At 52.4% G+C, this 24765-nt stretch overlaps 1 protein-coding gene across 9 annotated transcripts in view; it reads left to right on the forward strand.

The window, feature by feature from the left end:
• The first annotated feature begins 2713 nt into the window (after window positions 1-2713).
• Window positions 2714-24765, forward strand: part of FANCA (FA complementation group A) — a 62929-nt gene continuing 40877 nt past the window's right edge. For 8 of the 9 annotated variants that reach the window (XR_007123761.1, XR_007123763.1, XR_007123762.1 and 5 more), the window contains exons 1-14: window positions 2714-2843; window positions 4128-4237; window positions 4652-4736; window positions 6673-6815; window positions 6949-7044; window positions 8243-8316; window positions 12488-12600; window positions 14727-14806; window positions 15519-15552; window positions 15997-16063; window positions 18200-18312; window positions 19791-19867; window positions 20181-20322; window positions 20625-20758. Coding sequence is in view for 6 of the 9 variants with exons in the window: in XM_047710074.1 (XP_047566030.1) it covers window positions 2753-2843; window positions 4128-4237; window positions 4652-4736; window positions 6673-6815; window positions 6949-7044; window positions 8243-8316; window positions 12488-12600; window positions 14727-14806; window positions 15519-15552; window positions 15997-16063; window positions 18200-18312; window positions 19791-19867; window positions 20181-20322; window positions 20625-20758 (1359 nt within the window). In the remaining 3 variants the exon portion in view is untranslated. The remainder of the gene's footprint in view (window positions 2844-4127; window positions 4238-4651; window positions 4737-6672; window positions 6816-6948; window positions 7045-8242; window positions 8317-12487; window positions 12601-14726; window positions 14807-15518; window positions 15553-15996; window positions 16064-18199; window positions 18313-19790; window positions 19868-20180; window positions 20323-20624; window positions 20759-24765) is intronic. The other variant, XM_047710072.1, reaches the window with a different exon arrangement.

The following is a 24765-nucleotide window of genomic DNA, read 5'->3' on the forward strand; positions in this document are numbered from 1 at the left end:
CCAGGGGCTGGGACTGTTGGCTGGGCGCCCACCTTGCCTCCACAGCCTCGTGCTCAGGCAGGCTGGCTCAGGTGTGTTCCTTGGGGAGCTCAGACAGCTCTACAGCCTATGCTCCTCTCAGGGTTCTGTTCAGATCATATTACTCATGGGTTGGCCCAAAGCAAAGGGATGGGGAAACAGACCCCACCTCTTGAGGCTGAAAGAGAATTCGTGGCCATTTCTTGCAACCCAGAACACAAACCAAATGTTGCCCCGTTTGTATCACGCTCCGTGACGTCTTGTGGGCATTTTGGGCAAGTGGCGCGACTCCAGGTCTGGGTTGGGCCTTGTGGCACTCACGCAGGGTGGTCCGAGTCTGCACACCACCAGTCTCCAAGTGCACAGCTCCCCAGGGGCTGGGGCGGCAATCCAGGAGTGGACGGTGGGGCGCCCTCTGAGGTCCTCCTGCGACATGGAGGTCTTACAGCTGACAGCATGGCCCCGTGTGATGACCTGGATGTGGAGGCTCAGCTCTTCTCACCATCTGTGAGGCAATGGAGAATGCCTATCGGTCTCTGCCCCGAGTCTCGGTACCAGAATTCCTGAAGCTCTTAGAAATTCCGATGTGATAAAAAAAAATAATAATAAAATTAATTAATTAAAATTAAAACAAAAAAATAAAAAAAAATTAAAAAAAGAAAGAAATTCCTACGTGGTGACACTAGGAGGGCCTTCTGTTCGGATGACCAGGCTCTGGGTGGGCCCCAGGAGGCTCCCTTCTCACCTGAAAGACCAAGTATGATCAGAACTTGGCATCTTCAGCTCAGGCCCATCCTCCTGAGAGGGAAGAGGAATGGGACATGGAGCGAATGACCAATCACACTTCCGTCGTGAAGCCGCTGTGAAATCCCAAAAGGATAGTGTTCAGTTCCCAGCTTGGGGAACATACCGCCGGGGGTATGTGCACCAATTCCATGAGGACGGATGGGCTGTGCTTGGGACTCCCCTGTCTCTCTCTTCATCCGGCTGCTCACCTGTACCCTCTACCACGGCCTTGGATAATCTGGTAAACGTGTTTCCCTGACTTCTGTGAGCCGACCAACCTGAGGAGGCAGCTGGAAGAACTACTGATTTGTTGACGGAAGGGGGGGCCGAGCACTAAGACGTAGCCCTTCCCCGGCAGGGTCTGACTGTCCCCACAAGCAGTGTCAGCACTGAGTTGAAGTCGAGGGCCCTGGGCTAGTGTCACAGGGAACTGCGCAGGGGAACGTCCCCTACACAGCTGGACCAGAGCGTCACAAGTAGAGGAGATACTCCAGGGAAGATTCTTCTAAGAGGGAAGAACTGGGACTTCCCACTCAGCGGACCTTCAAATGCACCCCTCCTCCGAGGTGAGGGCTCCGGACACCTGCCACGCATTTTCCACTCAGGTTCATCTCCCCACGTGGGCGCGAACGTGACACACGGTGACGTCTGTTGAGATGAATCCGAAGCGCCCCTCCAGCTCGGGGTGAGAACGGAGCCTTGCGTCGTCACCCGACGGGCCACCTGCAACACGGTCTCGGCAGGAATGAGCCGCGTCCGTCTGCGGCCCGCAGCCCTGGGTTCCCCGCGGCCCGACGGCCCCGCGCTGTGTGCAAACCACGCCGCGAGGCCTGCCTGCCTCCCTCCCTCCCGAGCTTCAGCGGCCCCAGCCTTCGGCAAGAAGCAGATCCGACGCGAGCTCCCCGGACACGGTCACAGGAGGAGCTGCGGAGAGGCTCCGGGAAAAACCGCGTTTCCGCGATCCACGGGTCTCCCCGCAGGCGGCCAGGCAGGCGGGGAAAGCACCCCCGAGGCGGCCAGGACGCGAAGGCAGACCAAGGCCTTTCCTCGGCTCTCCCCGGAAGGCGACACCGCCAGGACAGGCTCGTCTGGAGACGTGGGGGCTTCCCCGCACCCGGCCGCGGGGGCGCGGAGCAAGCAGCACCGCCGCCCGCAATGGGGGCGGCGGAGGTGGCCCGGCTCTGCGGTGGCCGGTCCGCGGCCCGAGGCGTGCTCCCGGGGCCCTCTGCTGTCCTGAGACCCGGCTGGCCCGGCGGACGGCGGGCGCTGTCTCCCCGGTCGTGAAGGCCCGAGACGGGAGCACCCCGCAGGCGCAGCGAACAGGCCACGCAAGGCCTCGGTCGCGCGTGTGCGCACGGACCCGGCCACGAACACCAGTTCGCGCCCCGAGGCCGCCCCGGCTCAGCCGCCCCGACACCGCCCACGCCCGGGACACCTGCGGCCACGTCCACTCACGGGAACTCGGGTCCAAGAGCACCGCCCGGCCGTAGGTCCGACGGGGCGGCAGCCGTGGGGCTCGTGGAGCCGCATCCCGGCACGAACCGAACCGCGGATGGATCAGCGACGCGGCTGCGCGCGGTCCGGCGTCTCCCCGGTTTGGGCGTTTCTTCACGACCAGCTCTCGGCCGTTCTCCGCGGGAATGAGGCGCGGAGACGCCGCAGCTTTCTCGGACGCGACGCCGCTTCGGAGTCGCTCGGCGAACCGCAGGCCTTAACCACCTCCTCGCCCGGGGATCCCGCGCGTCCCCCGCTCTGCCACCCTAGACATGGCGCCCACGCCGCTCCCAACATGGCCGCGGGGCGGGGCCTCCGGCGGGCGGTCGGGAGCCGCTAGCCAATGGGGCGGCGGCGGGGGCGCAGGAAACGGGGAGGTCGCGCAGGCCGCAGCCAATGGGGAGGCGGCGCGGGCCGTTTGCCGGAGGCCGCGGCGGGATGCGGCATTCCCGCCATGTCGGACCCGGGCGCGCCGGACGCGGCCTCGGGCTCCGGCTCGGGCTCGGGGTTCGGGGGCCGCAGGAGGACCTGGACCGAGCTGCTGGGTATGAGGGCGTCGGGGCCGGGGGGGGGGGGTGGTGCCGGGCCCGGAGACCCCCTTCGCGCCCTAGCCTCCGCCGGCGCGGTCCCCGGTCCTTGCGCCCCGGTGCCCTCTCCCGAACCCCAGGCGTCGTCCCGCCCGCCCCTGGGCACCGGCGGCACTGGCCACCAGCCGGTCGGACGGGCAGGGACAGGTCGCACGGGCCGGGAGCAGAAGGTGCAGCGCGGGCGTCCCGCAGCCCCAGAGCCCGGGGCCTCAGGGCCAGGCTGTGCCCCGGGACGCGGGGCGCGGGCGCGGTGCTGTGGGCGGACCAGACCACACTGGGCTTCCTCGGCTGTGGCCAGCGTGTCCCGCTGCCAGGCGGCCCGCGCGCACGCGTGTGTGTCGGGGCCGGCCGGAGGGACCGCCCTCGTTCCCGGGGTGAGCAGGTATGAGTGCGGTCCGGTGGGGTGAGATCCGGAGCCCAGGATCCAGGAAGAATTCTTGACACGGCTTCGGTGCACAAGGGCGGTTTATTCAGGCGCGGGGACAGGACCCGTGGGAAGACAGGGCTGCTGCCCGGTGACCCGAGGAGTGGCGGACTTTATCCTCGGGAGCTGGGGAGCTGAGGACAAAGGGGGTGTTCAGAAGGGCCAGCGTGCGCGAGGAAGGCTGTCAGGGTGTCGGAGGCCGCTCTGTGCTGTGCTTGTTCTCCCTCCCGAGGCGCCCACTGGGAGCTTCCGGTGAAATGTCACCTTTCTGCTCTCGCACGTGCCTGTCGGGGAGCTCTAGCGTTAGAACAAGTTCCGCTTGGGGTACAGCTCCTTTCCTCCGGGCCTCCCCCAGTTTTACGGAGGGCAGGCAGTGTCAGGGCTTCGGGAACTGAGTTACGGGTCTTTGGAAGTTAGGCTGTTGGTAGGAAAGCCTCTTCCTCCTAAATAACTAGGACATTTGTGAACCGAGGGAGACTCCGCTCTTGGGGGACTGTGATCTCTACAAGCTAACTCTTTGCTCTTCCTTTGGGGCACCCAGGAGCGTCTGAGGACTGTCACATAGAACCCATGGGGGGCGGGGTTGCGGGGTGTCAGCTTCTGCTTTGTCCTCAGCTAGCCTTTTGCTCGCTCATGAGGGACACTGGCGGAGGCCTTGGTCCCTTCCTGCAGGAAATGGGCGTCGATCTGGAATGCACAGGAGCCCCGTGGAGACAGTGGGTCCCCGGGGTGCCTCTCAACAGGTCTGGAATGTTCCCGAGTCTGCTGGAGGAAGGGTTTCAGGAGTGCTCTGATGTGTGCACCTGATTTCCCCACAGCGGGAAGGGTCGGGAGGCAGCCGCTGGGTCCCGGAAGGGAGCACGAGCTACGGGAATCAGCCGCGCGCCTCCTGAGACGCCATCTGAACCTGAAGGATCTTCTGGTTGAGGTAAGAATTGGTTGGCCCCAGCCGAGGCTGATCTACACGAAGAGACACCCGGAAAGCCCCCTGAGCTTCTGGGAGAAGCACCTGCTCCGTGTTGACCAGGTGAGAAAGAGATCGTCAGCGTTTATCTTCTGGGACGTGAAGTAAGTTTAGAGTGGATGTAGTTTCTTTCAGAAAGCTTTGGCAAGTTTCACTTTTTAAAAATGTTTATTCAGGGCATCTGGGTGGCTCAGTCCATGAACTGTCTGCCTTTGGCTCAGGTCGTGATCCCGGGGTCCCAGGATCAAGCCCTGCGTTGGGCTCCCTGCTCCGTGGAAGTCTGCTTTTCCCCTTCCCTTTGCGCACCCCCCCAGACAGATTGTTTTTATGCACACACAGCTTGAACTTTAACTAGAGTTCTTTGTGTTTGGTCTCTAGGTAGAAGGTCCTGCATGTAAAACTCTGTGTCTCGATCAGTTGATGGGTCCCGAGGCCTCTGCCGGTTCTTCTAGTTCATTCATAGGTAAGATAGAGCTCAGCTTTCTGAACACATACAGTTACGGAACAGCTTTCTGTAACGTGACCTGGACCTGCTTGGGGCGCATTATAAGGCTGTTATTTAAAAGCAGCGTTTGACTCAACGTGGGACTCAGAAGCAGGAGGAGCCGAAGTGTCCCTTGGAAAAACGAGAGACTGTAATGTGTACCTTGTTTATACAAGTGGGGAAAACAGGTTGTGCTACATCGGAGAGAGCAGGTGGGAAGCCAAAAGGACAGGGTTGGGAGTATTTCAGGACATTTCAGTTTGAGAACAACGAGATCAGGGAAGTTCTGTGGAATAACAAAAAAAAATCAGTTATTTTCTGGACATTCACATTTTTATTATGAAATGACTGTCATTTCGGTATGGTATTAACTAATTCATTAATTTGTCTAAAGTATCTACTAAAATAACTAGACAGACTCACCTTGAGCCCTGATCACTACAGGTCTTTGGTGGATCATACTGATTTTCACTGCCCTGTGTTTGAATTTCACGTCTTAGTGTCACCATTCTGGGGAACCAGGCTCAGCCACGCGCTTTTTTTAAAAAGATTTTATTTATTTATTTGACGGAGAGATAGCCAGAGAGGGCACACAAGCAGGGGAGTGGGAGAGGGGAAGCAGGCTTCCTGCTGAGCAGAGAGCCTGATGCGGGGCTGGGTCCCAGGACCCTGGGACCATGACCTGACTGGAAGGCAGAGGCTTAACCAGTTGAGCCACCCAGGCGCCTCACCCTGTCTATTTCTTAATAGAAATTTCTTTTGGTGTTAAGTTGAGGTTCTTTATGTATTTTGGGTATTAACCCCTTATCAGATATGTCATTTATAAATATCTTCTCCCATTCAGTAAATTGCCTTTTTGTTTGATTGATGGTTTCCTTCATTGTGGAAAAGTAATGGCTAGAAATCAACATTTTCTCCTCTTCTACCATGAATAATTTCTTGACCCCAGTAGTTGATAATTTCTAATATTGTCATTTGGAATCTTTGCAAGTACTATTAATTGTTTTAATTTATATATTGGTATGCATTTTCAGGGCCCTGAAGATAATGGGCATGTGCTAGAGTTTACTTTTCCTTTAAAAAAAAACCAAACCTTAGTTTTGGAAGTCAATTACATTAGAAAGCTATTTTGGGGGCGCCTGGGTGGCTCAGTGGGTTAAAGGCTCTGCCTTTGGCTCAGGTCATGATCTCAGGGTCCTGGGATCCAGCCCCACATCGGGCTCTCTGCTCAGCAGGGAGCCTGCTTCCTCCTCTCTCTCTGCCTGCCTCTCTGCCTGCTTGTGATCTCTGTCAAATAAATAAATAAAATCTTTAAAAAAAATTAGGAAGCTATGTGCTTGTAGGCATTATCTATTTTCAGGCTGTTCAGCATTCTTTATTATTATTATATTTTAAGATTTTATTTATTTGACAGAAAGACGCACAGCGAGAGAGGGACAGAAGCAGGGTGGTGGAGAGGGAGAAACAGGCTTCCCTGAGAGCAGGAACCTGGACGTGGCTCGATCCCAGGACCCTGGGATCAAGACCTAAGCCGAAGGCAGATGCTTAACGACTGAGCCCCCTGGGTGCCCTGATTTCTTACTTCATGGATCGTGGACCAGGGGCTGGGTGCTCAGGAGGCTGGTAGCTACAGCTGAAAAGGCTTTTTATTTTTTTTTTATTTTATTTTTTTATTTATTTATTTTTTTAATTTGTCAGAGAGAGTGAGCACAGAGAGACAGGCAGAGGGAGAAGCAGGCTCCCTGCTGAGCAAGGAGCCCGATATGGGACTCGATCCCAGGACCCTGGGATCATGACCCGAGCCGAAGGCAGCCGCCTAACCAACTGAGCCACCCAGGCGTCCCTGAAAAGGCTTTTTAAACCCTAGGTCTTCTGTTTTAGACGTTTGTCTCGGGGTTTTTGTTCTGTCTTTAAGGTTCTGCTTTATGGGATCAAGCCTCGAAACTGGGTGTCCCAGTGGCTGTGCTGTCCAGCCGGACAGTGGTGTCCAGCATTGTGCAGATCTGTGCGTCCAGTGGCGAGCCCTCCCAGAAGGTGCTGTTGAATGCAGAGCAAAGGGTAAGACGCGGCGCTGGGAGCTAATGGTACTTACTCGTTACTTCTGAGCTATTTGGCGTAATAGGACATTTCTTAAATATTGTTTCAGGTAGTTTATTTTTTGCTTTTTTTAAGACTTAATCTCTCTTTTCAGAAGAAACTGTCTTCCTTGTTGGAGGTGGCTCAGTATTTATTAGCTCATAGTATGTTCTCCCGTCTCTCCTTCTGTCAAGAGCTATGCGAAGTCCAGGTAAAAATCTGACGTTGTGGCTCTGCCTCTAGGGGCTTCTCAGGCAGTCTCGTGTTGAGCAGAGACAACAGAGTCCCAGCATGTTCTTAGGGATTCCACCAAGCATCTCATTAATCACGGGTGGGAGGGGAGGCATTCAGCTCATGTCTCTGTGGGTGGGGAAAAAGTGCCTTCAGTGACCGTGTATGTCAGTATTCACCCATCGTTAGTAATGTTTATTAGACTGTACCACAGAAACGTGGTCTCTCTTCTTAGGTGTGATTATAAACCATTTCCCATGGTAGTATAGTAAAGTAGAAAATTACAATTAAAAATATTTTTATTCTGTTTTGAAGCATTTTGAATTCAGTAGGTTTACAGATTTTTGAGTAGTTGAAAGTACTCAAGGTAACTCGTTATTAAATGAGATCAGTAAGAATATAGTGAAAGGAAAGGACAGCCCAGGTGATGGTGCGTTCATGGTCCCCCCCATTCTTTTATCCAGCATACTTTACGTATGTGTCTGTAGCTGTGTCAGTGTTGCTGTGGTCCCTGTGCTCGATGGCAGCTGTGTAGTTGGAGGGAGGGCAGCCGGATGCCCGTGCGTTGCCATGACGTAGGTGTCCACAGGTGTGCAGGGAAGAGTGGATGGCTGTATGGTTGGTGGCAGGAAAGGCTTTGTAAGAGAGCTGGCAGCTGCACGGGGTGTGGAGGAGGAGTGCCGTTTTGTTGGGTGAAGGCAAGCTGGACAAAGTAGGCCATGGGACACAGGAGACTTGAGCAGATGTCCCAGGGACAGGGGCAAGGGTGCTGTGGTGCAGATGGGGGAGCTCACTGGGACAGAGAACAAGAGACACAGATACCGGGTTATAAGGGTCCTGTGCTGTGTCCAAGAGTCTGGGCCTTTGTTCTGAGAGCTGCGAAGAGCCACCAAAGGGTCTAAAGAAGAAAGAAGGTTGCCATGTCCAGTTTGTACTGTGGGATCTTGTATTGGCCACAGGGGACTAAGTCCTAGAAGCAGGTGACACTAGGGACTGGACAGGGTGCTGGGGGTTGGGGAGGTGAAGAGTAGGAGTAGTAAGTCTGAAGCCACAGTGTTTGGGGCTGGGCCTGTCACTCCACCCCAGTTGTCCATAGGGTCCAGGAGTTCAGTGTACGGCTCTGCACTTTGTAGGAAAATGTGTGCACGAAAGACGCGTACTACTCTTATTTTCTTCAGAATTCTTTGTTGCTTGAAGCTGTGTGGCGTCTTCACGTACAGAACATTGTGAGCCTCCCGGAGCTGTGGGAAAGGTAGTGTACCAGTGATTATTTTACCTGACCTTAGTGTTATAGGACTTACTTTTTGTGATCTAGTGTATTATGATTTATTTATAAATCAAAGCCAAAAATCACTGAGAGAAACTCTTCATTATTTAAAGAGAACATTTGTTATAATCAAATTCTTTGTCATGTACAAACTTGGTAATGTTTTCTTTGTATAAAATCTATCATAGGAGGGATACCTGGGGGCTCAATTGGTGAAGCATGTGCCTTTGGCTCAGGTCGTGATCCCAGGGTCCTGGGATCGAGTCCCACATCAGGCTCCCTGCTCAGTGGAGAGCCTGGTTCTCCCTCTGCCTGCTGGTCCCCCTGCTTGTGCTCTCTCTCTCTCTCAAATAAATAAAAATGTTAAAATTTTTTTTTTCTTTTAAAGGGGATGCCTGGCTGGCTCAGTTGGAAGAGCATAAGACTAGATTTTAGGGTTTTGAGTTTGAGACCCATGTTGGGTATAGAGATTACTACAAAAAATAAAATAAACTTCTTACCTAGAAAAAAAAATTATTTTTAAAGACTTTATTTGAGAGAGAGAATGAGAAAGAGAACGACATGGGGGAGGGTCAGAGGGAGAAACAGACTCCCCACTGAGCAGGGATTCCCTGTGCAGGCCTCGAACCTGGGACTCCAGGAAGATTATATGAGCCAAAGGCAGTTGCCCAACCAACTGAGCCACCCAGGCACCCTGAAAAGAATTTTTTTTTTTTTTTTTTAAGATTTATTTGTCAGAGAGCACGAGAGAGACAGAGAGAGTGCACACACACAAGCAGGGGGAGTGGCAGGCAGAGAGAGGGGGAGACTCCCTGCTGAGTGAGGAGCTGGAGGAGGGACCTGATTCCGGGACCCTGGGATCATGACCTGAGTTGAAGGCGGCAGCTTAACTCACTGAGCCACCCAGCCGCCCTCCCATAGAAAATTAAAAAAAAAAATTTAAAAAGAGATATTCAGATAAATATGGTTGATAGAATGTGTGTACCTACTTTTATTTCCTCCTGAAGTCCCATCGAGAGTAAGGAAAGTGACTTGATTCAAAGATAACCGCTTACAGAGGGCAGTAGAAGAGAAGAGAGGAGAAGCAAAGTTTTGGAAGCAGAAGGCAGAGAGACCTGTGATAAATGACCGAGGAGGCTTGAGATAGACTTGCCCTTAGCCAGCAACTCAGTCTGTTCCTAAAGGACTGCAGGGTGGGAGAGCTGAGCACCCCTGCCGGAAGGTAGAGGAGGGTGACTCAGTATCTCTGAATGCACATAGAGGAGGCCTTGGGAGCTCTGGCCTGCCATGCTCTCGGCCATGCTCTCTGCCACGCAGAAAGCCAGAGATGGGTATATTTGTCATCAGGTCAGGAAGAACTGAGTGTCTAATTTGGGGAACCCTGAAGCACTGTTGAAAAGTCTGTGTTGAAATCAGTGGCGTTGTGACACATGGGTCACATCTCGATTTGAAAAGTTGAGTCTTCACCTTAGACCAGAAAAATTCTAGGTAAGTCACAGCGGGAAAATGAGGTTATGAAAGTACTAGAAGAAATCATGGAAGATGACCCTATAATCTTGGAGCAGGAAAGGTCTAACTATGATATAAGGCCCAGGACTTAGGCTGACAAATTTTAACTATGAAAAACACGTTTCTTGACCCATGTACCTAGGCATAGGGGGATTTAAACAAGTGTCCAGATTGGGAGGGGAAGAGCGAAGCTGTCTGCAGGGGACTGCCTCTTGCGTATTGAATAGCTTAGGGAACCCCTGCTGAGAAGTATTAGCACGTCAGCAGCTTTCGCAAGGTTGCAGGAAACAGCTCCAACATTCAGAATCAGTTGTGTTTTGTTTTATTTTATTTTTTTAAGATTTTATTTATTAGAGAGATGGAGAGAGAGCACAAGTAGGCAGAGCAGCAGGCAGAGGGAGAGGGAGAAGCAGGCTTTCCACTGAGCAGAGAGTCCAACACGGGGCTCGATCCCAGGACCCTGGGATCATGACCGGAGCCGAAGGCAGCCGCCCAACTGACTGAGCCACCCAGGCGCCCCTCAGTTGTGTTTTTATACAAGAACGTGAACAATCTGAAAAGGAAGTTAAAATTTCATTCAGGCCCCTGGCTCTAAGAACTAGAGAAACAGACATTCCCTGCTCATGGACTGGAACACCTGACATTGTTAGGAGGGCAGCATCCCCCACACCCCCAACACTGACTGATGCATGTGGCTTGATCTCCATCAAAACCTAACTTGGCTTTTTTCCATACATGGACAAGCTGATTCTGATACCGAAGTGGAGGTGCAGGGGGCCCTGAGTAGCCAAAAATTCTTGAGAGAGAACAACAACATTGGGGGGGTCCCAGGTCCTGTTTTCAGAACTTACTATAGAGCTGGCCTGTGGTGCTGGCCTAAGGGTAGACCTAGAGCAGTGGGCCAGGATTTCCAATCCAAATGTAAAGCCCTACATTTCTGTCATTGATTTTTTTTTTTTTTTTTTAAAGATTTTACTTATTAGACGGCACAAGCAGGGAGCCCAATTTGGAAGCTCAATCCCAGGACCCTGGGATCATGACCTGAGCTGAAGGCAGACGCTTTTTTTTTTTTTTTTTTTTAAGATTTTATTTATTTATTTGACAGACAGAGATCACAAGCAGGCAGAGAGGCAGGCAGAGAGAGAGAGAGAGAGGGAAGCAGGCTCCCCGCTGAGCAGAGAGCCCGATGCGGGGCTCGATCCCAGGACCCTGAGATCATGACCTGAGCCGAAGGCAGCGGCCCAACCCACTGAGCCACCCAGGTGCCCCTGAAGGCAGACGCTTAACTGACTGAGCCACCCAGGTGTGCCCATCATTAGTTATCTTTTTAAAGCTTTATTTACTTATTTTAGAGAGCACAAGCAGGAGGGGCAGAGGGAGATAGAGACTCCCAAGCAGACTCCATATTGAATGCAGAGCTCGATGCAGGGCTCGATCTCACAACCCTGAGCTCATAACCAAGAGTCGGATGCTTAACCCACTGAGCCACCAGGTGCCCTGTCTGTTGATTTCTGACAAGGGTGCCAAGACATCAAATGGGGGGAAATGGTCTGTTTTACAAATGGTATTGGGACAACTGGACATATACATGCAAAAGAATAAAGTCAGACCCATGCTCCACGCCACACGCAGCAACTAAGTCATCGTGCATCCAAGACCTAAAGCCCTAAAATCTCTAGAAGAAAATCTAGGGTTACGTCTGCATGAGCTTGGATTAGGCAGTTGCTTCCTGGACAGGAAGCCTAAAACTCATGCAGCAAAAGGAAATGTAGAGGGAAAATTAATGCTTCACCAAGTTACAAAAGTTGTGTCAACACTGTTAAGACCATGAAAAGACAGTCCATAGAACGGAAGACATTTTCTGCAAATCACGTATCTGGTAATCTAGTATCTAGAATAAAGAACTCTTGTAGTTCAACAATAAAAAGACAATTTAGGGCGCCTGGGTGGCTCAGTGGGTTAAGCCGCTGCCTTCGGCTCAGGTCATGATCTCAGGGTCCTGGGATCGAGTCCCACATCGGGCTCTCTGCTCAGCAGGAAGCCTGCTTCCCTCTCTCCCTCTCTCTGCCTACCTCTCCGTCTACTTGTGATCTCTCTCTGTCAAATAAATAAATAAAATCTTTAAAAAAAAAAAAAAAGACAATTTAATTACAAATGGACTAAGGATTTCAATAGACAGTTGTCTAAAGAGGGTACACATAAGGCCAAGCACAGGAAAAGGTGTCAGACGTCGTTGGCCCCAGAACAGTACATGTCTGTCAGGTGAGGACCCCCCCCACCCCACTGCTCCTGCTTCCAGATCCAGGCTCCCCAGATGGTTCTGCATGGCTGAGGCCCTTGACCAACGTCTGTCCTGTGACAGCCTAAAATTGCTGCTGTTTTCTTTCTTTCTGATTATTTTTTCCCCCAGGTAGTAGTCAGCTGTTCCAGTTATGCTCTTTAAAAATGATTCTTTTTAATGCCAGTAGCAGCTTCCCGGCCATCTCTTGGGTGTCAGTGGCCCTCTCCTGACGTCAGGTCACGCCCCAGGGGGCTGCCAGCTGGTTCTCAGTGCTTAGGCTTCCTAGTGAAGTGTGTGTGGAAGAAGAGGGCCTGATGGATTCGAGACGGTGGTGAGCCCGGGGTGAGCTGTGTGCTTTGTCCCTAGTCATGCCGACACGCAGTCCACGGTTGCGTGGCTCTTCAGGGACCTGTGCCTTCTGTGTGAGCAGATGGAAGCGTCCACTCAGCACACAGACATCGCCCGGACTATGCTTTCTGGTAGGTGCACACCAGGGCAGGTTCATGGGCAAAGTTGAGGTACATGGGGATGCTTTCTGCAGCATGGGTCTGTGGGAAATGGACAGCCCCACCCTAGCCTAGGAATTTGGAATGGAACCGTCTTTACCTGGACCTGTTCCATGGGTCTGCTTACCCCTGAATGCTGTGCGAGCTTTGATACAGTCCGTCAGTTGCCCCATTGTGTTTGGGGGCCTATCACTGGTGTGTTTAAAATATGCAGATTATGACCTGCTGAATTGGGAGGCACAACCACCCACATGGGGTTGTCAGGTAGCTTTCTCAGCACCCAAGCTCCCCCTTCTGGGAAGAGAAAACCCCCAGAGCCATGTTGACTGGAGGTGTGGCTTCAGGGCACTTACGGAGAGAAGTCAAGTCACAGGAATTTGTACTTTCAGATCCCAGAAAAGGAGGGGTGTGGGGAGCTGGGGAATCCCACAAGCGAGGCAGAGGCAGAGCAGGCACCTGTTACTTGTACGGTGGTTCGGCCTGAGGCCACTGACTTTCTGTGGACTCCATTCTAAGCAGTTATTTTAAAACGTGCTCAGAAAAGCGAAGTAGAAACTGTGGCAAGCATGCTGAGCTCACGGCCTGATGTACACATCAGACTTGGGTGAGAGCAGGGGCGCCGTGCTGTCCTGGACAGCAGCTCAGAGTGGCTGTCTCTTGTCACACTTGTTTTTCTGGGTGCATTTCCCTTAGAGTGGGCCCTATCCCTGGCTCCTCTCTGAGCCAGCAGATCCTGGCCATTGCCAGGAATGTCTGAAGGACAAAATGTACAAGTAGAAAATTAGATGAGAAGTGGAATGTTCTGTACAGGTAGCCTATGAATTTTTTTTTTACATTGCAGAAGAGGTGTTCCTTTTTCCTAAAACTTTCTTGGTGATGGATGTGAGCTCCTTATGAGTCCCGAGTCTAGACTCAGAGTTTAAGTTTAAATCGAAGATGAGACAAAAAATCTTCTGATCTTTTCAGGAAGTAGGAGTCTGTTTCCTGCCTTGTTCCCCAGAATGTAATGCTTCTGGTCCTAGAACTGGCCTTACAGTATTTGTTTAGGAGATTGGCTGAGAGACAATCCACAGGAAAACTTAGATGCTTTTTTTTTTTCCTAAGATTTTTATTTATTTATTTATTTATTTATTTGACAGAGAGAGAGAGAGAGAGAGAGAGAGAGAGGGATCACAAGTAGGCAGGCAGACAGAGAGGGGGAAGCAGACTGCCCACCAAGCAGAGAGCCCGATGGGGGCTCGATCCCAGGACCCTGAGATCATGACCTGAGCCAAAGGCAGAGGCTTAACCCGCTGAGCCACCCAGGCACCCCTCCCCTTTTATTTATTCATTTTAAAGATTTTATTTATTTATTTATTTATTTGTCAGGACGCGGGGGAGCCACAGAAGCAGGGGAGTGGGAGGGAGGAAGCAGACTCCCCACTGAGCAGGGAGCCTGAGGGGGTCTCGATCCCAGGACCCCTGGATCATGACCTGAGCCGAAGGCAGACGCTTAACCGACTGAGCCACCCAGGTGCCCGCCCCTGCCCCCCCCCCCGCCTTTTTTTTTTAAAGTGATTTTTTTTTTTTTTAAAGATTTTATTTATTTATTTGACAGAGAGAGATCACAAGTAGACGGAGAGGCAAGCAGGCAGAGAGAGAGAGGGAAGCAGGCTCCCTGCCGAGCAGAGAGCCCGATGCAGGACTCGATCCCAGGACCCTGAGATCATGACCTGAGCCGAAGGCAGCGGCTTAACCCACTGAGCCACCCAGGCGCCCTAAAGTGATCTTTACACCCAGCATGGGGCTCAGACTTAACACCCCTGAGGTCAAGCGTCACCCACTCCACCGACTGAGGCAGCCAGGCATCCCCAGATACTTTGTTTTAAGAGAAAAATCCTTCCCATAAACTCGATTATGAGTATTTCCCTTTCAAATAGAGCAACGAGAAGCAAAGTCTGGTTCAGGAAGGTCTGGGTTGGTTGGGCCAGTGAAGGCGTGTGCGTGGGGAGTGAGCGGGAAGAAGAGACATGGGTGCACGCCTTTCCCGGTGTGGGGAAGTCGGTGCCCTGCGTGATCCATGGTGTGCTTGTCCGTCCTCGGGTTTTGTGGTTTTTCAGATTTTGTGCAGTTGTTTGTTTTGAGAGGATTTCAGAAAAACTCGGATCTCAGAGGTGTGGAGCCTGCACGCGTGGCCCGGGTAAGGACGTCTAGATGGAGAGTCTGGAAGTGGCTTGTGACAAAAATGGAAGTTCTTAGACCAGTGACCCCACATGCATCTATAAGTTTTTTTTTTTTTTTTTTTTTTAAGATTTTATTAGAGAGCACAAGTGGCCAGGAGGGGTCGGGGGAAGGGGCGGAGGGAGAGGAAGAACACGGCGGATGACATGGGGCTCGATCCCAGCATCCTGGCATCATGGCCTGAGCTGAAGGCAGACACTTAACGACTGAGACCCTAGGCGCCCCTCATCTGTCAGCTTTGATGGGAGATCTGTACTGTTATTTTCCTGAGGTGCTCCCCTAGTGCCATTACTCCCTACGTCTAGTGGACGTGAGGAAAAGGAACAAAGCAGGGATGTCTCCCACCATTTTCTGGTTTCCAAAGTTCCCGCAGGTGAAAGCCTTCAGCACGTCCCAGAATTGGAGAGCTTTTTAGCAGCAGAACTCTGTGCGGACCCCGTGAGCCCCAGGCCGTGGGAGGCCGGCAGGGTGAGGCCGGGGCCCGGGGCCACGCTGAGAGAGGTCCTGGGATCGCGGCAGATCCTTGCAGGAAGTCTGCCTTTTGCTCGGTTGGGTCTCCCCCGTGTCGGGCTGTGTGTGGAGGCACTTTATCATTTGCCTGTAGGGTGACCACTTGTCACCCTGGGCAGTACCCGAGGTGAGTAAGCGTGGCCCATGTTCTGCTTTGACAGGTTGCGGTGACCGTGCTGCAGAGGATGCTGGTCTGTGAGTTGTCTGTGCCGAGCCCCAGGCTGGGCAACAGCTAGTTGGCTAACCAAGGGTGCCCAGGGCTTCCTGCCTTTCCACTTCAAGTCCTCACCCGAGCTCACCCTCAACCTTTCGTCCTGCTTTCAGCTGTCCGTGGCTTTGCGTTTAATGTCGGGAGCCATGAGTGACAACCTGTTAACAGTTAACTAGGGAAGCATTTTATTGCTTCCGACATTTGATGGATTTAAAAGACTTAAGTTTTTGGTACCATTGGATTGTTTGGGGGACCTGTACTCTTGGGGGGTGTAGGAGGCCGACGGGGTCTCTTACCTGGAAATTGAGGAGCTTCCCTTTCTCAAAGACTCACTACCTGATTTGTCCGGGAGTAGCTGGTCAGGGGTCATTTTTGGTGGATTGTGAGGCTGAACTGTTGTGTTTTCTGTTCCCACCACCTGTCGTCAGTCGCTCTCGAGGCATTGGCCACCGGGCCACAGGACGAATCCCCAGTGTACAGGACAGTGAAGAACTGGTACGTCCTGCAGGCAGGCCTGCTGGGCTTGCGTAGACCTTCTCTTGAAGGTCCGGTTGTCTGAACCACTCTTGGAGCCTCAGCGCCTGGCTGCTGCTCATGGTTCTCTGCCACTGGGACAGCGTCCAGGGAGGACGCCGCTGGAGAGCACTGGGAGCCCTCTGGCCCACCTGCTTCTGAAGTTGAGGTGGGAGGCTGGCTGGCCCCCTTCTGCCTGAACCCTCTGTCACCTGGGTGTCTGTACTCCTGGTGTGAGCCCGGATTCCCACCCAGGGCACCACTGGAGCGACCTTCTCACTGGGCTCTCCCCCTGTGCCAGTGCCCCATGCCCTCTCCTCCACAGGAGCCTTCTCTGCTCCCCAGGGCTGGCGTTCGCACGTCCCTGTGGTCACGATTTTGCCACATCAGCTTTCTGCGTGGCTCTATGGACCCACACATTAGGATTGGTCATTGGGGGGTCGGGTTTGCTCCACAGTAATGGGGGAGGCTGGCCTGGAAGCTGGTTCTCTCCTGGGAATCCAGGAGAGTTTTCCCACATTCCCAGGCCTTGCAAATCCCTCCAGCTGTTCTGCCTCGATTGCCTGTGTTCCGGTTGCTTTAGCGAGCTGGATCGTGCCGCACGTCAATCGCACTGATCACACGGTGTCGCGCTCTCAGTTTTATGCATTTTTATAACTGGATTGCTCAAGCCCATGTCCTGAGAGTCAGAGAATCACTATGGGTGTATTTGTTTCTTTTTAAATTTCCTTTTTTTTTTTAAGTCTTCTTTTTTTTTTTTTTTAAGATTTTATTTATCTATTTGACAGAGATCACAAGTACGCAGAGAAGTGGGCCGGGGGTGGGGGGGGGGAAGCAGGCTCCCTGCTGAGCAGAGAGCCCGATGCGGGGCTCAATCCTAAGACCCTGAGATCATGACCTGAGCCGAAGGCAGAGGCTTAACCCACTGAGCCACCCAGGCGCCCCTTAAATTTCCTTTTAAAAAAAAGATTGCTCTATATTAAAATAAAAAAAAGATTGCTCTATGTGAGAGAGAGGGAGTGGGGGGGGAGGGGCAGAGGGAGAGTCCCAGCATGGGGCTCAGTCTCATGACCCCGAGATCATGACCTGAGCCAAAACCGAGAGTCGGACGCCTAACCAACTAAGCCTCCAGGCACCCCTCTTTTTAAGTTTCTTATTTAGTTGCCAATCTTTACAATAAAACCAGACACTGCCCCTACCCCACCCTGGTCTGGATGGCCAGGCTTCCTGGTACATGGGACTCGCGTCACGGTTTTGTCTACCCGGAAGGCCAGCAGAGCCCATGGCTGCCCTTCCTGCCCAGTGTCTCCCCCTGACTTGTGTGATGGGAGCTCTTCTCCCTGGGGAACTGGGAAGAGCTTCAGTGACTCTGACCCTGGCTCACTGAAGTGTCCTCAGGGCCCCACTGTCAGGCTACCCCGAGAGCCTTTGTCCCTCCTGCCACATCAGTGATGTCCTGCCCGCTGTCCTTCCTCCCTGTCCTGGCACAGGAGGTCCTTGGCTTCAGGAACCGTTACTGCATCCGAGTGCCTGTGGGTGCCAGGTGCTTTGTGCCAGCCTGGCTAGTGCCCTGCTGCCCGTGATCCCCATTTCACAGATGGGCACACTGAGGCTTTGTGAGGTTGGCATGTTTCCAAAGGGAAAGCCTTCCCTTTCCAGGTGTCCTACTCCATGGGTGGCTTTTTCTTATGGAACCCGCCCTTCTCTGGACTTCTTTTGTTTTATTTATTTATTTATCAGAGAGAGAGAGAGAGGGAGAGCACAGGATGGGAGGAGAGGGAGCAGCAGGCTCCCCGCTGAGTTGGGAGGCCGATGTGGGACTCAATCCTAGGACCCTGAGATCATGACCTGAGCCAAAGACAGATGCTTCACCGACAGAGGTGCCCCCCACCCCGCCCCCAATGCCCTTGGACTTCTTTTCACGTTTGTGGCACAGTGGCCTGGCTGGCGAATGCTTCAGGGTTATGGGAAGGGCCAGCCTGTGTGCCCCCTGAACTTGGGACTGGGGGCTTCGGGGTGCATGTGACCTTGCTGGACAGTGGCCTTTGATGAGCTTTTGCTGGGGTGTGGGTGTGATGTTGTCGGCCCTGCAGGGACCTCTCGCTGCTGTGTTGGCAGGTTCGGCGTGTTCTGTGGACCCATGTATGGCGGAACGATTTCAGCAGATGTGCCAAAGAGATTTTTCAGTCATACTCTGACTCAGGTGCTAACTCACAAGCCTGTGCTGAGAGGTGGGTTCCTGGACCCCCCTTGTTTGCCTCCCTCATGGGAGCGTGGGCCCTGAATGTTAGCGCTGAGATCGCTTAAGACTCGAGGGGACGTGAGTGTCAAATATCCTTTCATTTGAAAGTTACACATTCTTGTAAAGAAAATTCAGAATTAACAAAGTATGGGAAGGAGAACTGTCACCTGTGTCATCATTGAAATAGAAATACATTTACCGTGAAATCTTTCTTGTGGTCTTTTCTCAATAGATGAGTATCTAGTTATCAGAGTGGATTTCTAGATTCTTCTATGATAAATCCTCTATAATATAAGCACTGATGTGGGGGTTAGGGACCCTGACCCTGTGCAGTTGAAAATCTGCATATAGCTTTTTTTTTTTTTTTTTTTAATTTATTTATTTGTCGGAGAGAGAGCACAAGCAGGCAGAGAGAGAACCAGGCTCCCTGCTGGACAAGGAGCCCAATGTGGGACTCGATCCTAGGACCCTGGGATCATGACCTGAGCCAAAGGCAGAGGCTTAACCCACTGAGTCACTCAGACATCCCTAGCTTTAGACTTTCCCAGACATGAGTACTAACAGCCTTCCTGGTGAGAACCACTTGGTTAATACATATTTTGTACGTGACTTGTGCTGTGTACTGTGTTCTTACATTAAAGTAAGTTGGAGCGAAGGAAGAGAACACATTGGCAACTGTACCGTATTAAGAAAAAGCAGCATGTGAGTGGACCCACGCATCTCAAGTCCGTCTTGTTCAAGGGGTCAGCTGTAGTTACAGGCTCTTTCCAGAAGTCGTCGATGCCATGTCATGTGCCCACGAGTGTCCTTGGGGTGATGTCACCATCCGTTCAGTGATGGTGTTTGCAGGTGCTCAGGTTCCTGGGGAGACAAATGAACAGCGTGCCCGCTGAGCTCACTCTGTGTGTGGCACTGTGTCCCCGGGCAGGTCCCTCAGGTAGCACGAGGGAAACTTCTGGCCCTCGCCATGGTGCACTGTGGCCTGCTCCAGCCAGACCCCCTTGCAGCAGCATCCTTGCTGATGGCTTACCCACCGTTAGAGTTGAAAAGAGCAAAGTTCAACAATTGACGCGTTAGAAAATACAGCAGAGGGCGCCTGGGTGGCTCAGTGGGTTAAGCTACTGCCTTCGGCTCAGGTCATGATCTCAGGGTCCTGGGATCGAGCCCCGCATCGGGCTCTCTGCTCAGCGGGGAGCCTGCTTCCTCCTCTCTCTCTGCCTGCCTCTCTGCCTGCTTGTGATCTCTCTCTGTCAAATAAATAAATAAAAATCTTTAAAAAAAAAAAAAGAAAAGAAAATACAGCAGATACGGCAAGGGCTTAGCAACAAGGAGCTGGGCCAAAGACACACCTGATAGCAGAAACCGGTTCACGGACAGAAATGATTGCTAATGATTGAAAAAAAATGTAAATTAAGACAGCTTTTTGTGATGACTGACATTTTTGTCTGTTTTTATTCCTGAATGAAGTTTCTGATGCTGTTCGGATGCAGAGAGAGTGGAGCTTCGCAAAGACCCACCCTCTGCTCACCAGTCTGTACCGCAGGGTGGGTGACGTGCTCCTGGGCTGGCGGGAGCGGCCACAGGGCCCCAGGGCTCCCGTCCAGGGAGGGTGAGGTCCAGGGAGGGTGAGGGCGGCAGGCTCCATAGACCACGGCTGCTCCTGCCTAGACCCCTGGGGGCCCAGAGGCTGGACTTGTCACGTGGGCGGAACACCTTCTCCTTGAAAGGAGACCCGTTGCTGCTCACAGGGACCCTGAGGGTAGAGGCAGGCACGGCTCTGGAAGTGGGGGGCAGTGAGGCCCGGCTGCCCAAGGAGCGGCTTGTTTCCACAGCCGAGCTGGGGACCTTCTGTTGCAGCTCTTCGCCATACTGGACCCCGAGGAGCTGCTTGGCCACTTGCAGGAGGTTCTAGAAACACACGAGGTGAACTGGCGGCACGTGCTCTCCTGTGTGTCTACACTGGTGATCTGCCTGCCTGAGGCGCAGCGACTGATTAAAGGTGCCCTTGTCTGGGAGCCCCCGGCGCGTGTGTGCGGGTCCCGCTGTTGGTGGCTGAGCCTGTGGGTGGAGGTGGCTGCCTGCTGCTCTGCTCCCTAGCAAAGGGTGCCCTGGGTCTTCCCGTCCATGCCCTCCATCTGCCTCCCATGCAGCCGCGTGCCGTTGGTGTTGGGTTGCTCCGGGCCCTCATGACCCAGTCTCTTGCACTTGGCGCTGGGCGTGCACACGCTCCCACCCAGCGTGTCCTGCCCCTGGCACCACACAAGTCCTCGTCTGCCTCTCTCGTGGGTCCTTCCCTCCTAGACTGGGTGGCCCAACTGCTGGCCCGTGCGTTTGAGAACTGCGACCTGGACAGCATGGTCACCGCGTTCCTGGTGGCACGTCAGGCTGCGCTGGAGGGCCCCTCTGCGTTCCCGTCCTACCCAGACTGGTTCCAGGTGAGCCCCCCACCTCTGACGGTACGCGCTCGTGACTGGGCCCCCAGCTCGCCGTCACAGGGACACTCACTCGTGTTCAGTGGTCAGGTCTGTTTGGCCCGCCTCCCCCGGGGCCCCATGCTGCCCTGTCTGGGGGCTGGTCCTCCCGTTGTGGCCGCTGCGCCTGCCGTTCCGGGTCCCCAGGTCGGGGTGCTGTCGGGAAAGCGTGAAGACAGTTGTGGTGGGTCTGCACCATGTGTGTCCTCGTTGGCCCTCCCCTCGGTGGACGCTGCCCCATCCATGTCACAGTGCCCAGACCTTCTGGGGCTGCTGTTGTGGGGGCATCTATCCACACATCCACTTTGAAGGTTGGGAGAGCGTCAGTCTGGTGGGTAGAGAGCCATCCGAGTCCTTGTAGATATTTCGGGTTTGCCTGGCGCACTGCCTGGCTGCCTGGTGGCTGCTTGTGGGGAGCCCACGCTCCCCAGCTCAGAGGGCGGCTGCACCAGCCAAAGCTGCCTTAGCCCAGCCTCTGCCCATCTGTTGGGGAGGATGGGCGGGCACGGTGTTTGCTCTCATCTCCTCACCCCTGTGTTCCCAGCAAGAGCTACTGGCCCAGGGGCTCCTGCTGGACGCGTAGGGGCTCTGGCCATGTCCTCAGCCAGGGTTCCCTCGATGGTCCTAAGAGCCAGCCCGTGTCAGCATGTGGTTTCTTTCCCCAAGACCTGCATCCAGGTCATTCGGTCCAACCACGTGTCTCTGGGCCTGGGATTTGCTGAGTTTTTGGGCAACATACGGACGGGAATGCTTCACACATGTTGCGTTGATGGTGGGGTGTTATTGGTTTCTTTTTACTTCTACCTTTTCAGTTTTATTGAGATACAGTTTATAGAAAATGCATGTAATTTAAGTGAAAGGTTGGGTGAGTTTGACAGATGTTTATGTGTATGTTCAGTGTTTGAAGATCTCTTTTAATCTTTATTTTGAGAATGTTAATGTAAAAAGGCCAACGTGATGACTTTGAATTTGAGCCCTTTGGGGTCCTGAATCCCAGTTCTCAGCTCACCTCAGTGTCCTTGTAACTGTCATTTTCCTGGAGTGATGGCGTATGCCGCTGCAGCCACACATCTGGGGACGGGTCTGCCCCTCTGATACTTCCTGTAAATACTTCAGAGACACTGCTCTCCTCTGGCGGCCTGTTTCTCGTCCTGTTTCCGGGGTGTCCTGAGGCTCACTCTTGACGGAATGCATGTTGCCAAGGATCCCTAACCCTTGTGTAGACAGATGAGACGGAGGGAAGTGGTGCCCCTTGTACGTTGGTGGGAGCTGAATGGTGATGTGGGGGTGCTCCTCTTTCCATCTGGTGGCTTTTTTTTTTTTTTTTTTAGTTTTTTTTTTTTTTTTTAAGATTTTATTTATTTATTTGACAGAGAGAGATCACAAGCAGGCAGAGAGGCAGGCAGAGAGAGGGGGAAGCAGGCTCCCCACTGAGCGGAGAGCCCGATGTGGGGCTCGATCTCAGGACACTGGGATCATGACCTGAACCAAAGGCAGAGGCTTTAACCCACTGAGCCCCCCAGGTGCCCCTCTTTAATCCATTTTGAATTTGTTTTTGTGTGTGGTGTAAGAAAGGGGACCAGGTTCGTTCTGCGTGCGGCTGTCCAGTTCTCCCAACACCATTTGTTGAAGAAACTGTCTTTTCTCCGTTGGATCATCTTTCCTGCTCCGTTGCGGATTACTTGACCAGAGTTGTGGGTTCATTTCTGCGTTTTCTGTTCTGTTCTTTTGATCTATGTGTCTGTTTTTTGTAAGTAACATGATGTCTTGATCACTACAACTTTATAAGATTTCTAAAGTTTGTTTTATTATTATTTTTTAAATTTTTAAGTAATTTCTACACCCAACATGGGGCTTCAAGCTGCAACCCCGAGATCAGGAGTCCTCTCCTCTGACTGCCAGCCAGGCACCCCATGATCACCAGAAGTCTGGAATTATGATGCCCCCAGCTTTGCTCTTTTTTTCCCCCCAAGGTTGCTTTGGCTATTTGGGGTCTTTTGTCCATAGAAATTTTAGGATTGTTTGTTCTACTGTGAAGAATGCTCTTGGTATTTTGGTAGGGTTTACAGTAAATTTATGGATTGCTGGGGTACTTGGGTGGCTCAGTCATTGAGCGTCTGCCTTCGGCTCAGGTCATGGTCCCAGGGTCCTGGGATCGAGCCCTGTGTCAGGCTCCTTGTTCGGTGGGACACCTGCTTCTCCCTCTCTCACTCCTGCTTGTGTTCCCTCTCTCGCTGTGTCTCTCTGTCAAGTAAATAAATCTAAAAAAACACACAAAAAAATGGTAGAATTCATCTGGCCTGGAATTCTGTTTGTTGGGAGTTTATCAATGACTGAATTTCTTTGCTGGGAATCGATCTGTTCAAGTTTTCTATTTCTTTTTCTTCTTTTAAAAAAAATATATTTTATTTATTTATTTATTTATTTGAGAGAGAGAGAGAGCGAGCGAGCGAGCATGTGCGTGAGAGGAGAGAATGTCAGAGGGAGAAGCAGACTCGGAGATCCCGGAACTCCGGGATCGCGACCCTAGCAGAAGGCAGTTGCTTCACCGACTGACCACCCAGGTGCCCAAGTTTTCTATTTCTTCTGTTTCAGTTTTGGGAGGTTTTATATTTCTAGGTGTTTATCCATTTCTTCCATATTGTCCAATTTGTTGGCATATAGTTTTTTGTCATGATGTCTTATAATTGTCCCTATTTCTGTGGTATTGGTTGTTACTTCCCTCTCATTTGTGATTTTGTTTATTGAAGTACTTTCCCTTTTTTTCTTGATAAGTCTGACTAGAGAGTCCTCATTTTTGTAGCTTTTTTTCAAAGAACCAGCTCCTGATTTCATTGATCTGTTATTTTTCTTTTTTTTTTTTTTTTTGTTTTAGCTTCTGCATTATTTCTGTTCTCATCTTTATTATTTCCTTCCTTGTGCTGGTCTTAGGTTTTGTTTTGTTCCTTTTCTAGGTCCTTTAGGTGTAAGGTTAGGTCGTGTATTTGAGATTTTCCTCACCTCATGGGGGGCCTAAATTGCGATAAACTTCTCTCTTAGAACTGCTTTTCCGCATCCCAAAGGTTTTGGAGTGTTTGTGTCCATCTTCATTTGTGTCCACATACTTTTTTTTTTCTTTGACTTCTTGGTTGACCCATTCATTTTTAGTAGCATGTGGAAACTCCATGTGTTTGTGGTTTGTCCAGATTTTTTCTTGTGGTCGACTCCTGGTTTTATAATGTTGTGGAGTTTGTTCCGTCGGTCCTTAGGTCGCTTTCTGGAGCATCTGGGAAGATTTGAGTTATCTAGTTGTGTCTGTGGGACAAGGCGAGCTGGGGTCCTCCTGCTCTACCGCCATCTTCCCCTTACCCGCTGGCTTCTTGTGTCTGCACCACTCTCCTGTTCAGAAGAATTCTGACCGAAATCTGGCATTTCGATGGAGGTGCTGCAGGCCTCCACCCACAGTGGCAGAGGCTGTGGCGTGGTGAGCTGGGCCACGGCAGGAGTTCATGTGGCTGGGTGTTCGGTTCTCGGCAGAGGCTCCTTGCGGCCCTTCAGGGCCGGTGTCTGTTCTGGAATGCCCAGGACCCCTCAGTTCCTGCAAGGGCCCACTTATGTCTTTGTGAGCTGGGCACTTCCAGGGGCGCCGGGGGCTGCCCTTCTTGGCCCCCTCCCTTGCAGTGACCTTGTCCTCACAGAAGAGTCTGGGAGTTACCGTGGTTCAGAAGTGGCTTCATGGTGTGGAATGTGTTTATTTGCTGAGGAAATGCCCTTAGCAGGGCAGCTAATAAATACACTGTGCTTCTGAGGGTCACCGAGAGCACAGTTACTGTTCCCTGAGGAATGGGGTTTTCATCTTTGCTGTAAGTGTTCAGCCCGTCCACAGCCAGGCAGAGCTGTGCACGGTGGGGTTGCTGGGGCCTGTGTGGCTGTTTGCCTTTGGGTGCAGCCGAGCCTGTGTCTGTCGCCACTGCCGTGTCCCTGTGTGGGTG

Source organism: Lutra lutra, chromosome 17, assembly GCF_902655055.1.
Source record: "Lutra lutra chromosome 17, mLutLut1.2, whole genome shotgun sequence".
Classification (NCBI taxonomy): Eukaryota; Metazoa; Chordata; class Mammalia; order Carnivora; family Mustelidae; genus Lutra; species Lutra lutra.